General features: G+C 55.5%; 1 protein-coding gene across 5 annotated transcripts in view; it reads right to left on the reverse strand.

Annotated features, from left to right (window-relative positions):
- AMDHD2 (amidohydrolase domain containing 2) overlaps positions 1-15,958 on the reverse strand; it is a 34,667-nt gene extending 18,709 nt beyond the window's left edge. The window contains exons 1-11 of one of the 5 annotated variants that reach the window (XM_019713177.3): positions 15,760-15,955; positions 15,442-15,578; positions 15,222-15,361; positions 9,508-9,562; positions 9,134-9,346; positions 8,959-9,047; positions 8,732-8,876; positions 8,545-8,652; positions 8,330-8,398; positions 7,313-7,414; positions 1,196-6,941 (exon numbers count right to left, since the gene is read on the reverse strand). In XM_019713177.3, coding sequence (XP_019568736.2) covers positions 6,853-6,941; positions 7,313-7,414; positions 8,330-8,398; positions 8,545-8,652; positions 8,732-8,876; positions 8,959-9,047; positions 9,134-9,346; positions 9,508-9,562; positions 15,222-15,361; positions 15,442-15,578; positions 15,760-15,842 — 1,230 coding nt within the window. In that variant the 5' untranslated portion in view covers positions 15,843-15,955 and the 3' untranslated portion in view covers positions 1,196-6,852. Of the gene's footprint in view, positions 1-1,195; positions 6,942-7,312; positions 7,415-8,065; positions 8,226-8,329; positions 8,399-8,544; positions 8,653-8,731; positions 8,877-8,958; positions 9,048-9,133; positions 9,347-9,507; positions 9,563-15,221; positions 15,362-15,441; positions 15,579-15,759 lie in introns of those variants that run through there. The other 4 variants (XM_019713178.3, XM_088801333.1, XM_088801334.1 and 1 more) reach the window with 4 other exon arrangements.
- Positions 15,959-16,061: the final 103 nt, after the last annotated feature.

The following is a 16,061-nucleotide window of genomic DNA, read 5'->3' on the forward strand; positions in this document are numbered from 1 at the left end:
GACTATGGGAAAATGCGCCCTTTTCCTCTTCCAATGGACGCCATCAAAGTACACACCTTGCATTGCAAAAGCATCACTGTGCAAAAGTTCATTTTACAAACATCCAGGATTATCGTCAGCTTAAGCCTCCACTGAGGTTCGCCAAGCCTCCTAATTCGTGTTTTGCGTGTTAGCCAGGGCACCCCAGGGTACAGTCACACATGTCATAACAGACAGTGACATCGCTTTTACCTTTCACCATTTTTCTCAATTGAACACGTCCTCCTCTTAAGACTTTGTTTAATCTGAAGTTCACAGGTGAGCTGCAGAAGGTTCAATTCGGTGTAGGTGTTCATTTTTCTCAGGAGAGGACTCATACCTTCCATCAGATTCTCAAAGGGGCTCATGACCCCCCCCCCCAAAAAAAAAAGAAAAGGATCTTTTCATGGATCGTCCTGCAGTTAAGGGATTTGCCTTTTGAACCAAACTTTGCAAGCTTCTTCTATCACCTATTTCACATTCCCTTACAAGTTATCTTCCCTAAAGTCCAGAACTTAACAGAGAAAAACAACATAAAAACACTAGGGATAATTTTAGCAACAGAGAGAAAACGTAGAAACAATAGCGATACTTTTAACAAAACATTTAACGCAACAAGTGCTTTTTTTCCCCCCTTTCCCCTAAAATCTCTCCTCCCTGTCACGCTCCCTTTCCCCTCAGCCTCCCACGGGCTTCCCACAGCACAGACGCCTGTGCCCCAGCGGAGCCTCAAGGCAGGAAAAGCACGCTCCCGGCCGGGAAAGGAGTGTCTTAGACTCCAGGCTAATCGGGGATCTGAAGGGCCGGGAGCATCAGGTGCTTTGAGCAACAGCTCGCACCGCCCGCTGTGCTGCGGCCGGAGGCAGAGGGACACGGGTACCGGTGAAGGCCCAGGGCGGTTCCTCCGTGAACAGAACGAAAGGTAACCCCGGAGGCTCCGCTCCAGGCCGCGCTGCGCCGACAACAAACTTTCCAAACACTTCCACCGCGACAGGCCGGTGACACCTCCCCGGCCGCCCCCGCCGGGCCGGCGGCAGCTCCCATGGCGGCTGAGCGACATCCGCACGTCGCTCGCGACCCTCGGCCTGGCAGCCGCGCCCCAGGTGAGGCACCGACGGGCCGCTCCACCCCGCCGGGCCTCTGCTATCGCCGCGCTCGGGCGCCGTCGCGCACTCACCAGGTGGCTGGTGGTCCTGGCCCCGGGCTCCACTTCGCCTCAGGCGCCTCCTCCGCAGCGCTGCGCGGCTCTGCGACTCCTCGGCGTCCTCCTCCTGGCGGCGGAGTCCCAGCGTTGGACACCTTCAACCTGCGCCCGCCGCGCCGCTCGTAGCTTCGGCATCGCCCCGCCCCTGTGCGTCGCAGGTGGGACTTCCGCCGCGCTCCCGCCACCGCCCTCGCCCATTGGCCGAAACCGCCGTCACTCTTCCGCGCACCTGTAGATACCGAGAGCGCCCTGTAGTCGCACTTCAGGTTTGGGATCCGGCGGGCGGGAGCCGCCGGCGCCGCCTCGATGTTGGAGGCCTTTTGGGAGCCAATCCTGGGGCTGGGCGTTGAAGGGGGCGAGCTGTCACCCCAGGTTCCCTAGTCGGGAAACTGAGGCTCGCAGTGGCCAGGATGGTCAAGGTCACACCCGAAACAAAGGCCGCTGGGCTCCAACCTGCCGCTTGAACCGCCGCTCGGACTAGGAAGCCAGTCTGAGTGTAAACACCTACAGACCAAACTTTATTAGTTACAAAACTAAGAAGTGTTCACAGTAAGAAATTTAGGGGATGAAGTCATATTTATAGGACAGAAAACGTTCCCATCTCATTCCCGCTAATAGTCTCAGGGACACCTCCAGAACTTTTGTTTTGCGCCTGATGATGAATTTTTTTGGCAGTTTGATTATGATAGTGGTGGTGGTTTGTTTTTGTTTTTTTAATTCTGGTAAAATACACATAAAATTTACCACCTTAACCACTGTAGTGTACAGTTCAGTGGCATTAAGTGGCATAAAAATTCACATTGTTGTGCTATGTTTTTTTTTTAGACAAAACTAAAATCTTTGTTACCTGAAGATTTGCATACTTTTAAATAAACTTTTATTCTATTTTGGAAAGAAATGCTTATTTTTAACAATAACAATGTAGAAATAAATTGCAATAAAATAACTGTACTGTGACTCCCACTGGCCACACTTAATTGTTATACAGTAATGATAACCCCTGCTATTTACTCAGCGATTACTCTTAGCATGGAATTTTCCCACCTAATCTCATTAAACAAGCATCTCAGCTACCGTTACCCAACTTTTCAGTTGAGGAAGCTGAATCATAGCACAGTTCTATAACTCGCCCTCCGTCTTCTAGTGCTAGAACCAGGATCTTCATCCCCATATTCCAGAAGCTGTACTTGGACCAGTAGGCTATAGAGGAAGGCTGATGCTCCAGCTTTCCAGTCCTCTGCACAATTACTTAAAAACAATAAAAAGACAAGTGGAACCCGTCCCCCACAGGGTTCATGCTGTTTTGATACTCACTTATTTCACTTAACAATGTATTGCCGTGTATCATGTACACTCTCCTGACATCTTATTGTCATCAGGTACCTTGTAAGGGCACCAAGGACTCCAATGGAGGAAGCCTATAGCTTATGGAGCCTTGTGTTGGTCCAGCTCCCTTCTAACTGACATGGAAGTGTTTCCCAGAAATTTTCCCCATGAACAAGGCCCTGCACTTAAATCTAGGCACACCCTTGCTTATTTCCTTAGGATAAATTCTTAGCAGATGGAACTGCGGGGTCCAAAGGCAGGTGTCCCTCTCAGGACTATTGATATACGTTGCCAATAGCCCATTGCTGACCTCACTCCAGAGAGGGCAGCTGTGGCCCTGAAGAAGGCAGCTGAGCAGGCAGCAGGGACAGGGCAGGGAGGGGCAGCTGAAAGAGGAAGGAAGGACAGTTCTCAGTTCTCGTGGGACCTCAAAGGCAACCAGTGTGCAAAGCCCAAGTAGGCCTGGCCCGGCAGCTCTCCTTTGTGGAGAAGCAGGGCACCTACTCCATGGGTTGGATCTGGTTGCCCCTCCCGGGAAAGTGGGCAGAGGGATGGACTCACCTGGTCCAGCACAGTTCTTTGGTACCCTGGCTGGAGGAAAGAGAGGGACAGCCCCCAGCTCTTCTCTGGCCCTTCGTGCCCAAGGCAGAAGGGTGATCTCGGGCCAACAGTGCTATGCTTGGCCTGACATTGTGAGGTCATGTTCCGCCCAGGGAGGGGCCAAAGGATGACCATACCCATCCTGGTTCGGGCTGGAAGGCTGCCTTACGCACACGGCCCATGTGTGCAGAGTACTCTCTGCAGAACAGCCTCTGAGCTCCCACCTGGCCCGTGCTCTTCCTCAGTCTCTTCTGTAACCCTCATGGCACAAGGGAGGAAACGGGGCTCGGAGGCTATGGAACTTGCCTAATGTCACACAGTTCGTGTTATTAGTCATCTAGCACTGTGTAATGTTATCACAGAACTTAAAGGCATGAAACAACATTTATTAACTCATGGTGCCTATAGGTCAGGAATCCAGGAGCAGCTGGGGTAGGGGTGGGGAGGAACCCAACTGTGTATTGTGGAATATGGTTATTAAGTTAGGGGACACCCATCTTAGATAATAAGGCGCACCTTGTTTAAATAGTGAGACAGATCAACGTGTCCCCCCATCTTGGAAGCTCTCCACTTCATGTTGTTCAACTTAACAATAGTAAATGGAGAACAATATCAAAAGTGCAATCTGTTTGTAAAACAAACCAAGACACAAATGTGGAAAAAAGTGCAGGATCATGTTGGAAGGAACCGCATCAAGCTGTTAACAGTAGGGGAGTTGGGAGGCAGGTAAGGAAGAGGGGTATAGAGAGGATTGAGGTGCAGGGGGAGGCACAGCATTGCGGGGGCGGAGAGGAGGAGCAGACCGCTGGGCGCTGTGGTCTGCAGGGCACGGTGGTGCGGGCCGTTGGGCCTGCGGCTCTCCCAAGCTCTCCGGACCGTGCGTTCTTGGGCTCCTGGCTACGGACCTGCCGTTTACCCAGGTCCGAGGGCGACCCGAGCCCCTACGGCTTTACCGCGGTGCATTCCTCTGCACAGGGATCCCGATTGGCCCTCGCAGAGGTCCGCTTTGCCTGTGTAAAGCTCTTCGCTTACGAGGTCCCTCCCACGGCATCCCATCCCGGTCCGGTCCGCGTAGACCTGGCCCCCGGCAGAAGGTGCAGCGGAGCAGGTCCGACTGGATTCCTTGTGAACACCCCACCGCTCGGGCCCAGCCCATTGGGGGCGTGGTCGCCGTTGAAGCCTCAGTCCGGTTGATAACATCTGTCCGCCATTGCCATGCTGGCTTCTCTGGCCTGGACCACCCAGAACCTCTCCGCGAATGAGTGCATCTTCCCCCAAGGTTCCCCCGCCCCGCTAGGAGCCTACGAGGCCCTCCGTCTCACTTCGGAGCCCAAGGCTTTGAAACGACACCCCCTCGCCCCACCAGCGCTGGGAGTGGAACCGCCAGCCGAGCTAAGTGGAAGCCTCCGGGCTCCCAGGTGGCCCAAGCCCCCAACCAGGAGAATTGTGACGCATTTGCCATGAGGCCCCAACCTGTCCCTGCACCCGAGTCCGACTAGTATTAGGCCCACGAGTCCTCCCACTCACGCACAACACTAAACACAGCACGGAGGTGCTGCGAGCATGCCACGTCACCTGCCCAGGAATCCGACCCAGCTTCTCTGTCCCAGGGAAAGGCAGCCCCACCCTCCGGTGCAGCCGGCACACACCGTGTCACCTCCCCTGACCCGTCCACACCCACACCAGGGCACGCCTGTCTCATTGCTCTTGGCTTGGGCACCACTGCCACCCCAGCCAGACCACCAGTGTCTCCTTGCTAACCCCAGCACACGTCCCTACGCCCCCCAACAACCCTAAGGCGCACTTAAAATGGCAGCCTCAGACTCAGAAACAACGTGGACAGGCCAGTGCCAGGGCTGAGGGAGGGGAAGTGCAGGCTAGTGTTAAGTGGGTGCAGTTTCAGATTGGGCGGATGAAAACGTTTCTGGAGATGGTGGCGATGGTTGCACAATGAGAATGCACTTAGTGTCACCAACCTATACACTTAAAAATAGTAAAACACTGTGACCGTTACGTATATTTTATCAGAATTGAAAACAAAGAAAAGACCCTGTAGTCACTGACCCCACACCTCAAATAAAATCCAAACTCCCACCACAGCTACAGGACCCACCTCCCACCCTCCCTCTCTGGTGGCCATTGGATCTGTTTCTCCAACACACCAAGCGTGTGCCCCCACCTTTGTGGGGCAGTTTTCTTTGTCTGAAGTGCTTTCTTACAGGCAGCACTGGCTCCGGTTAACTCTTGTCACCTGGCTGGCTACCATGTCAACTAGCCCCGCGGTGAGTCTCCATCCAGAGGCCTTAGTGACAGCTCTAGGGAGGCTCCGGGCATGGGCCAGGCCAAGCCAAACGCTGGCCCTGGTGCTCACCAGCTCTGGGAGTCGGGGCCCGGTTTCCCCATCTGAGAAATACGGGTAACAAATGGGACGCCTCTTTGGATTTTTGGCAGGTGAATGGAACAACTGAACACCTGTAGCGCAGCAGGACAAGGCCAGTACCAGGTAACCACTGCCAACCACTGCGCAGCTTCTAACCTACGGTGTTTCCCTGACAATCAGACCAGGTCTTATATTTTGCTCCAAGATGCATGAGGGCTTATGTTCAGGGGATGTCATCCGGAAAAATCCTGCTTTGGCTTATTTTCCGGTGAGGTCTTATTTTCGGGGAAACACGGTATTAGCCCAGCTCATCTGCTCCCTCCCAGGGACCTTTGCCAGGGCCAAGGAGACTTAGAAGGTGGGGCCCAGCTGCAGGGCACAGGACATTGGTGACAACTGCTCAACAGCACCAGGCAGGGTCACCTACAGCTGTGCAAACACGAGTGCAGGAGGGTTCACTATGCCTCCCCGAGTAGGGTCAGGAGATGGGCTGTTCAGAAAAGACAATAGAAAAAACGGAGTCTTGATGACCCCGAGCATTCAGAGGTGGGATGAGGGCTGGCAGGGCAGGGAACTGGCCAGGGACAGCTCAGGGGCCCTCCCACCACTGCCTCGTGCACTCAGAGCTGGGTAACCTGGGGTCCCGAAACCAGGGTGGCTTCCTTTGAAGGTCAGAGAGGAGTGCCAGGCACTGTGCCCAGGCCCTGCACCAGTCAGGGGTGCAGAGAGCGAGATTACGGAACACCAAACCTCTGCAGTGCCCACCTGAGGCCCTTCCCTGCCCATCTCATCTCCACGATCAATTCTTCCCTGTTTAAAATTTCAAGGTGTGCCCTTTCCCTCAGCCCCAACAGGCAAACTTCTGAAGTCGTCCACACTAACTGTCCAACCTACAGCCTGCGGCTTCCCCGCTCCTGCCCTCCATTTGTTTCCAAACGGTGTATCTGCCTGTGGGTCTGCAGGCCTCAGATTCATCTGAACAGGAAGTGGCCCTATCGTCGCCTCCACTGGACCCCACAAAGCCTCGCAAGGCCCAGCTGAACTGGATTCCAGCCACTCTCAACTTTAAGCCACAAATACCCTCCACCCCCCGGAGGGCGAGCAGGGTTATGGTGGAAACAGCACAAGCCTGCTTTGAAGCAAAACTCGGAGACCAGGGTAGTCCTGGCAGGGCACACGGTTTATCTGAGCCAGCTGCCTCTGGGGCCCAGGCTGTCCACCTGGGACAGGGCTCCCACTCGCTGCCCGGAGACCAGCTCCTTGACGGCGCAGCCCTGACAGCGTCCAGGTGGGTCTACGCGTCCTCTCCAGGTGTGCTCCTTGGTCACTGGTTGGCCTCCTCCGCCTGCCACACCAACTCGCCTGAGATGTAGGTGGCCCGGATGTGGAGGGAGTCGTCGAGCACCACGAAGTCTGGGTCAGAGGGAGGCTGTGAGCCAGAGGCAGAGGTGGGGCTGCCCCCTAAAGCTGGTGGGGAACCAAGGCCTGGGCCGCAACTTATGTAGGATGCCCTGACCCAGCACAGATTAAGGGAGGCCCTGGAAACAAGACTCTTGGCAATAGGGGTCGAGGAACAAGGTCCCAGCAGCCCCTTGTCTGGCTTTGTCTCAGATGCCAGGGAGCCTGGCCTGATGGGAAGGGGGAGGCCAGACTGAGGCTGGGAGCCAGGTAAGGCCACCGGGGTGTGGGGAAGATCCTACCCACGCACCCATCCTGACCCTGTCGCAGGCCCCCCAAGAACTCCTGTTTCCAGGCTGCCGGGGCCCCCCACATCGGGCCCTGACCTGCATCAGCCCCGAAGTCCAGGGTCCCCTTGCGCTTCTCCAGTCCAAGCAGCTGGGCGGGGTGCAGAGATGCAGCCTCCAGGGCCGACTCCACACTGCAGCCTGCTCAGGGGACACAGCTGAGTGACCATCCCTAACCCCTAGCTGGCTGCCAGCACCCTCCTCACTCCGCTCCCATAGCCCCCGAGCAGGCAGGGAACATGTCCTCAGACTCTGCAGCAAGTGGACAAGTCCCCTGCCCCCATTCCCACTCTTCCTGGCCGCTCACCCATCCCAGCCCTACAGGGACCCTCTGGACCCAAATTCCCGTGGTCCCTCCTCTTCCTGAGTCCCAGGGAGAGCACCCCACAAGAAAATAGCGCCCAGGGCATCCAGGAGGCCACCTGGTACTCCGTGCTCTGCTGCTGCCTCAAGAAGGCCAATGACCAAAGCCAATTCTCTGTCCCCTGCGTCACCCCCAGGCCAGGCCACAGCCATCTTCTGCCTCCCGGCCTGTCTCTTTGGACCCTGGTGCCCCCTAACCCCCGGAGTAAAACCCCAGCCCCGGGGTACCACCCAGAGCCCCTCGGGGCCTGGCCCACCACATCCTCTACCAAATAGCCCCAGCCCCCGCCCCTAGGACATACAGACGCCCTAGGGAGGCTCCCGCACGGCCTGACCCGAGCCTGGGTTGCTGCTCTGGCCCCCTCGCCTCCCTACGGCTCTGCCCCTGCAAGTCCTGCGATCCCACAGTCCCCGGGGCCAAGGCCCTACCCTCATTTGGGGTGAAGGCCCTTCTCTTGGGTGCCGTGGCTTCAATGCCTGTCACCCTGGGTGGCAGCCATCTGCTTGCTTGCCGTCCTCTCCCCCTGCTGTGAACTCCCTGCAGAGGGGGGGCCTTGACTACATTGCTGGCGCCCATCCCTTGGGAACCCTACCAGACATGACAGATGAGGGATGTGGGTGCAGGAGCTTTGTGGTCCCCCCTCTTCCCTCCAGCCTCTCCCCGAGGAAGCCTCCACCCCCACCCTCGCTGACCTGTGGCCTGCAGGAAATGCCGGACGCAGACGTCCATCGGGGCTATGCTGCCACTCAGCGTCTTGGTACCTTGAGAGCAGAGAGAGCAGATTCTGGAGGGCTCAGGGGCCGCCATGTGCACTGGGTGAGGTGTGGGGGGCCAAGTGGGTTGGCAGGGGAGGGGGACTGAGGGGCTCTGCTGACGTGGGCGGTCAGTGGGGATGGGGGTCACGCACCTGCCACGTAGGCCGTCAGCCCATCCACCTCCACCTCCTGCTGCCCCAGCGTGTGACGGCCATTGCCCAAACCCAGGGCAGGGACTGCGTCGGTGACCAACACCAGCCCTAGGGGGTGGAGGGGCGAGGCCTCAGGACCTGCTATACCTGGTCCTCCTGCCGGCCCCTGCGCGGCCCAGCTGCTTACCCTGGGGATGGGCCCGATGGGCGATGCGCAGGGCAGCAGGGTTGGTGTGTGTGCCATCCGAGATCATCCCGTAGAAGATGTGGCGACCCGGGGGCAGCTGGTCACTGGTCAGGAGCCCCACAATGCCTGGGTCACGGTGGTGGAACTGGGCAGGGCCAGGAGAGGGGCAGCTGAGCCACAGCAGGAGCCCCTGCGCCCGCCCTCCCCAGAGCTGGGGCAGCACTCACAGGCAGCATGGCGTTGAAGAGGTGGGTGATGAAGGTGGCCCCACTCTGCACGGCTTCCTCCGCCGCCCGCAGGTCGGCCACTGAGTGCCCTGCATGGGGACCCAGACTCAGACTCTGCACCCGGCCCAGGACCCCTGGGTGGGCCCACGCCCTCAGGGGGGACATACCCCCTTACCTAGGGACACACAGATGCCACGGGCCGTCAGTGCCTGGATCACCTCGTGGCTGCGATTCAGCTCGGGGGCCAGCGTCACAATGCGGACGTTGTCCAGGGACCCGTAGGTGGCCAGCACATCGTGGAAAGCGTTGGCCTCAAAGGAGCGCAGATGGGCCTCGGGGTGTGCACCTCGCTTTTCCCGGCTGATGAATGGGCCCTCCAGGTGCACCCCTGGGTGGAGGGGAGAGCATGGCTCCAGCCTGGCCCCCCACCCTGGCCCATCTCGCCATCCCACCCTCATTCCCCAGTGGGCATCTGGAGGGGGATGGGCTGCCAAAAGGACCCTAAGGAGCCTCCCAGGGTGGGGGCGGGGAGAGGGGTCAGCCACTCACCGAGGACCCCTGCCCCATGGGGACCACCACTCTTCACAGGGATCTGAGGAAGGACCTGGGGGGAACCAGCTGTTAAAGCCCTGCCCCCCCCATGGCCCAGCACCCAAAGGTCACAGCCCAGCCAAGGTCTGAGTTTGGAGCTCGGCCCAGTGCCCACCGGCCTTCGTCAGCTATTAGGAGATGGGAGAATGCTGCCAACAACGGTCAGGGAAAGCACGGCACCCAGACCAGCTGGACACAGGGGCAGAAGCACCCAGAAATGATAGGCCACGGGATGCAAGACTGGCCTGCCAGCGAGGACCAGGAGACAAGCAGGCCCCAGCAGGGGTCAGGTGCACGGGCCCTGAAAGCGGTGCCAGTCCAGGCAGCAGCTGGGACACAGTGAGGCCTGGCCGCCGTGAGGGCCAGAGCAGGCGGAAGGCACGCAATCTAGGCAGAGCCAGGGGCAGAAGTGGGGGCTTAGGCACCAACAGTGCCTGGAGCTGGACATAGTGGGGAGGGTCACGTGTGTGTGACAGGTACTCACACAACAGAAGTAACTCAGAGGTGGGCAGGCACACAGGTGTCCCCGCCCACACCTTCCCCCTTCCAGGTGAGGAAGGAAGGAACGGGGAGCATGCAGAGTGCCGGGGGGTAGCCTGGTGGACTGCCATGCCCTCCACTGGAACTGCCCAGCCCAAACATAAGTACAGAGGCTTTTAAGAGGTTTAAGTCCAGTGTGACAGCGAGGAGGGGGGAAGGGCAGGCCAATTTGGGGGCGTGACAAGCAGAAGTGCAGACGCACGCAGTGGGGTCGGGGAGGAAACATGGCTCCACAGCTCCCATGGGCTTGGGCCTTGGCAACATGTGGTGCCTTGAGAAGTTGGGGGACCAACACTAGGGGCCTCATTAAAGAGCAGCCAAGTGCCTGGAGAAGTAAACCAGAGAGGTTCCAGGTGAGAGGTGGCTCAAAGCAGAGAATGGGGCAATGAAATGAAGTTTATATTCTTAATGCTCCCGGAAGGTCGCCAGCCAGGCCTGTTCCCCCAGGAGAAAAGGACTCACGGATTTGGACGTAAGGGTGCCCCCAGGAGCCCAACCTTCCCTCCCCAGCTTGGTGCTCCTGGTGTACAGCTGGGACCTGTTCTTCGTCGGAGCAGACGACCAAGGCCTACAAGCTTGGGAAAGTCTCTGAAAGAACACTTGGAAAGCACAACCAAAGACAAGACAGAGCTGGCCAGGGAGCAGAAACCCGAAGACATCCGTGAAACAAGAATGGGATGTCGGGTGGCCGGATGGCTCAGTTGGTTAGAGCGCCAGCTCTGAATCTGAACAGGACTGCCAGTTCCATTCCCAAATGGGCCAGTGAGCTGCGCCCTCTACAGCTAAGATTGTGAACAACAGCTCTCCCTGGAGCTGGGCTGCTGGAGCTTGGTGGGAGCTGCTGTGTGCTGCCAAACAAAGGCTTAAAAACTGGGGTGGGGTGGGGTGGGGTGGGGTGGGGTGGGGTGGGGTGGGGTGGGCAAAAAAAGAAAAAGAAAGAAAACGGGCAACAGGACTTGGAGCTGAGCTGAGCCCTCCACAACTAGATTGAAGGACAATTGAAGGACAATGACTTGGGGCCGATGGGCCCTGGAGAAACACTGTTCCCCAACTAAAAAAAATAGTTTTGAAAGAAAAAAACAAAAAACGAATGGGATGTTAGAAAAAGGAACATTCCAGGAGAAAAGCAAGAGCTCCCACGTTAAAAGTGCCAATAAATAAATAAATAGAGCCACTGTAAGATGGAGCTGGCACCACCATCCAGAGGAAATGTCTTGCACATCTTATGTCTCAAATCTTTGGAATGTTAGGGCAAAATAACCTTTGGACTGGGCCTAAGCAACACTGTGTCCCAAAGAACTGTTTGATAACAAGAAAGCAGTGATTATGGATCCTGGACTGGTGACTGCCTAACTGAAAATTAAAAACCTTGTTCAGAATTAACATCACTATGCTGTGTTATCTGCACCAATAGAAATGCCTTCTTTCTGTTGATGTGATTGTTTCCGTTTGTCAAAAATTCCTATTGCCTTTGTCTCTAAATCGGAACACCTCCTGAATATCTTTGATCTCAAATGAATGCTTGTTTGCCTCTCACTTTAAAAGGCCTTTTTATTTTTAGGTTAACAAAAGTATGCACTAAAGTGAAAAACCCAAGGAAACTAGAAAAGTTAAAAAAGCTAAAGAAATGCCCAGAAAATAGAGTCGAAGAGGCAAAAAGGAGAAAAAAGAATGAGAGAAGCCGTCCAGGAGTCCCAACAGGAGAATAATGACTTCCAGAAGGAAAAAAAAACAAATTAACAGAGAAAAATCATCAAAGAAATAACTCAAGAAAAGCAACAAAAAACAAACAAACTGAACTTCCCGACTGACAGGGCCTGCCGAAGGGCCAGCACAGTGAATGAACTCCCACCAGTGCCCATGTGTGTCACCCTGAGACTTCAGACCCTAAGGACAAAGGAATGATTCCCACAGCTTCCAGAGAGAAGAAACAGGTCATGCACAAAAGATCAGGGGTCAGGTGGCTTCCAACTTCACATCAGCAATCCTGGAAGTTCAAAGACAGTACAGAAATACGTTTAAAATTCTAAAGGAAATGATCCTCTCCTAGAATCAATCAAAAGAATAAAGACATTTTTGGACCTTTGAGATCTCAAAACCTTTACCTCTCACGACCCCTCTCTCTGAAAGCTACTACAGGATGTGCTCCCCCAAACAAAGGCACAAACCAGCAAAGACACCTAAAAATAAAAAGGCCTTTTAAAGTGAGAAGCAAATGAGTATTTATTTGACATTCAAAGATACTAATATTTAGGAGGTACTGATTCAGACAAAAGCCCAAATAGTGTTCCGATTTAGAACAAAGGCAACAGGAATTTATGACCAAGGGAAGAGGAACAACCACATCTACAGAAAGAAGGCATTTCTATTGGTGCAGATAACACAGCATAGTGATGTTAATTCTGAACACTGTTAACACTCGACAGAGAGATTCAACAGAAAGAGGCCAGGAGACACCCCAGCTGAGGGGAAGGGGGCTCCCAGGACAGCTTGGCCAGTGAGGCCAACAGCCAGTTCTGTTAGAGCAGGTGCCCAAGTCTTCCATAGGAAGATGGACCCTTTGGTGTGTCTAAATATCCCAAAACTGGCAGAAAGCCAGGAATTGAGTAAGTAGATTAAAAACTGAGCAAACAGAGAGTATTAACTCCAAGGAAAACAGAGCTGACAGGTAAGAAAATGTAAATGTGCTATAAGTCCCCTTTGGTTGACTAATCTAACCAAAATTATAAGAACCTGTTTGGGGACAATGGGGGCTGGAAGGGCATGAAAGAAGGGCTCAAGGGGCCAAATTATTATCTTTCCTGATGGGAAGTAAATGCATACTGCCCTAAACTGAGAAGTCGAGCAGGAGTCAAAGCACATGATGGCAAATTCCAAAGGGAAACGGAGTTGAAAGTGATTGTCCCTCAGTGGGAACTGGTGGGGGCCAAGGGCTGCTGTTTTTCCTAATAAGCCATGTGACACATTATTATAAGTTCACTAAAGATTAAAGAAAAAAAAGCAAGGCAATGACTCAGTTTTTCCAGAATAGAGTTTTAAAAGGAAAAGCGAGAGAGCACCAAGTAGAGGTAATGAGATGCCTTCAAGGCAGGAAAGTAGTGGGGAAGGTCAAAGTATAGAGGGCGTGGGGGACCAGAGGTCTGGTTGCCACCCTGAGGAGGTGACTGATCTTGGCTCAGCAGAAACGGACCTGAAGCAGAGAACAGTGTAAGCAGATCTTTCTCCTGGAGGGGTAGCAAAGGGCAAAGCTGGAGAACGGGACCCCAGAAAAAGAGCAGGTGGTCCCAGTGGACCACAACATAATGACAAAGGATGTGGGTAACTTCTGACAAAGTGGCAAGCCAGTTCTGCCCGGTGAGAATGGACCCTGGAGGAAGGTGGGGTAGATGTGGGGGGCAAGGGAGATATCCAAGCGAGCAGTCCTGTAATTTCTAAGATGATACCTGTAGTCGGTTCACATTCAAAGCTCTCCACGTTTTCCACTATAAATCAGTTTACTGTGTCTCCCAAAGCCTTCATCCTGTAAGTGTTTATGGGGAGCGATGAACGCTGGTAAGTAAATGTAAGTCCTAGTGGCCAGAAACTCCTTCCCCTAAGGGAAAAGACCTTGTAGTCTGTGTCAGGATAAGGAATGTGCTTGGGGCGGCAGTGGGCCAACTGGTACAGCAGACACAGCAATGCAAAGGCCCTCCAGGCAGATGGTTGGGGGGCAGGCGATCAACTGCCCAGACCTGCTGGAATGTGCCTGGGGAGAGAGTAGAGCCTTGGCTGGTAGGGAGGGAAAGTTCAGGAGGGTAGGGTTTATCCTGCAGATAAGGGGGGAAGGGAGTGTGCGATGTGCTGAGCCCTGTCCCTTGGGAAGGCCACTCTTCAGAAATCTAGGAGAGCAGTTTTTTAAGCCTCACTAGTGGGGACCGTGAGGGAGGAGGACAAAGAACAAGGAGGTAAAGAGCAGGCATGTTCCCGGATTCTGGGCAGGGTAAATCATGGAAAGAAAACACAGAACCAGATACCGGTTTGCAGCAGGAAGATGAGCTTGGTTTTTAACATTTGACTCTATGATTGGATAGCTAGGGGAAATTTCCAGAAAGATGTCCATAAATGACATTTACCCAACGCAGAACACCCAGTGACCCGGAGAGATGGATACCATGATTACGCTCACTTGAAGTTTGAGGAAACTGAGGCTCAGAAAGGAATAAGGATTGTCCCAGTCTCCCAGCTGCCAGATGATAAAGTCAGGAGCCCACACCCCACCTCCCACAGCTCCCGGCTCTGACTCTGTCCACACACCCAGGAGGAAACCCCACTGAGGACAATGCAATCAGTGTACTGGAAGAAAAAAACTACAAAACTGGAACAAAACTGGTCGATTACACGATAAGTGTTAATTTCCTAAACTCAATAACTCTGTTGTGCTCACCCAACAGAATACCCATGTTTTTCAGAAATAGTAAATGTAAGGAATAACGAGGCATGATGTATACAACCTACTCTCAAACAGCTCAGGACCAAATAATAAAATGTGGCAAAGAGTAAAGTGGAGAACCTGAATAAAAATATGCAAGTTCTTAAAGGATAAGGGACCCATGACACCTGGATGGCAGGCCGGACTTGCAGCTGGGAAGGAGAGTGGGAAGGTGTGGGATGTAGGCAAGAGCAGCAGAGGAAGCCTGGGGTACAATGGAGCTTCTGTCTGCGAGGTGTGTTGACAGGAGTCCCCTACCAGACAGGTTAGGGAGAAGAGGCTGAGAAGAGGCTGAGGATGTGGCAATCGGAAGGTCCCCAGCAGCCTCCATCCAGGGGGCAGTTTCTGGAGCCTGGAAGTGGCCAGAGTGCAGGGTGGGGAGGGCAGTGGCAGGTGAAGGTGCTGAGGCAAAAAATGTGGGGGCCTATGGGGACAGCTGCGAGGCAGTCTGACCAGCGACGACAGGGGGTATAGGGAGGCAGGCAGAGGGACGACAGAATGAGAAAGCCCAGGGAGCAGGACCCCAGGACCAGGTGGAGGGAGGCCAGCAAGTGAAGCCAGACCCCAGTGCCAAGGGGCATCTGTGCCGAAAGATGAAATTTGAAAACTAAAGGGCTGGTTACTTCTCGGGCGCCTTGGCTTGAGGTCGTGAGCCTGACCTCACCTTGTGATAAACCTCCGGTGGTGAGGTGACTAAGGTGGGACAGAAGGAGGTGACTCCATGCGATAGGATCTTACGGGCCACCAGGGCGACTCCCGAACCCACATCCTCTGTGGCCTGTGAGAAATCCACGCCAAATCCTCCTGCAGCCACAGAAAAGAGGGGTTCGCCCGGTGCTCAGAGCTCCTCCCGGGGTCTCCCCCCCCCAGGCCCTGGGCCGTACCGTTGATCTGCACGTCGATGAACCCAGGTGCTAGGATGCAGCCCCCGCAGTCCCGCTGCTCGTCGGCCACCAGCCTCTCCTCAAAAAACAGCCTCTCTGGGTCCAGAATGCGGCCCCCACGCACCCACAAGTCCTCCCTACGGAGAGAGGGGCGGGGTCTCGGATCGCAGGCGCCGTACCCCCCCCCCAACCCGCTGCCACCGGCCCACGCGCCCGCCGAGCCCTGCGCCAGGCCGGCCTCACACCCAGCAGGGCCCCAGGGGCCCCGGCACCCACCGAGTACCGCCCGGCTCCACAGCCGCCAGCCCTACGCCCTACCTGAGCAGCCTCCGGCCCCGCAGGATGCGACAGTTGGTGAACTGCAGCACCGGGGCCCGTGCCGCTACCTTCCCGTTGCGCATCCTGAGCAGCGCGAGCCCAGCCAAGCTGGGGGCGCCCGCAGCCCGGTGGCCGAATCCCGCGGCGCCCAATCCCAACCCGGAGCTCAGCTGCAGCCACGTGACCCTCAGCTGACTAAGGCGCGCGCCACGTGACCGGCACAGCCATGTGACCCAGTCTGCAGTGACGCGGCGGCCCCAGCCCGCCCTCTCTCCCCTCCCCAGTCCACACAAGCGCTGCAC

This window comes from Rhinolophus sinicus, chromosome 10 (genome assembly GCF_057876585.1).
Source record: "Rhinolophus sinicus isolate RSI-liver-muscle chromosome 10, RSI-T2T, whole genome shotgun sequence".
NCBI lineage: Eukaryota > Metazoa > Chordata > Mammalia > Chiroptera > Rhinolophidae > Rhinolophus > Rhinolophus sinicus.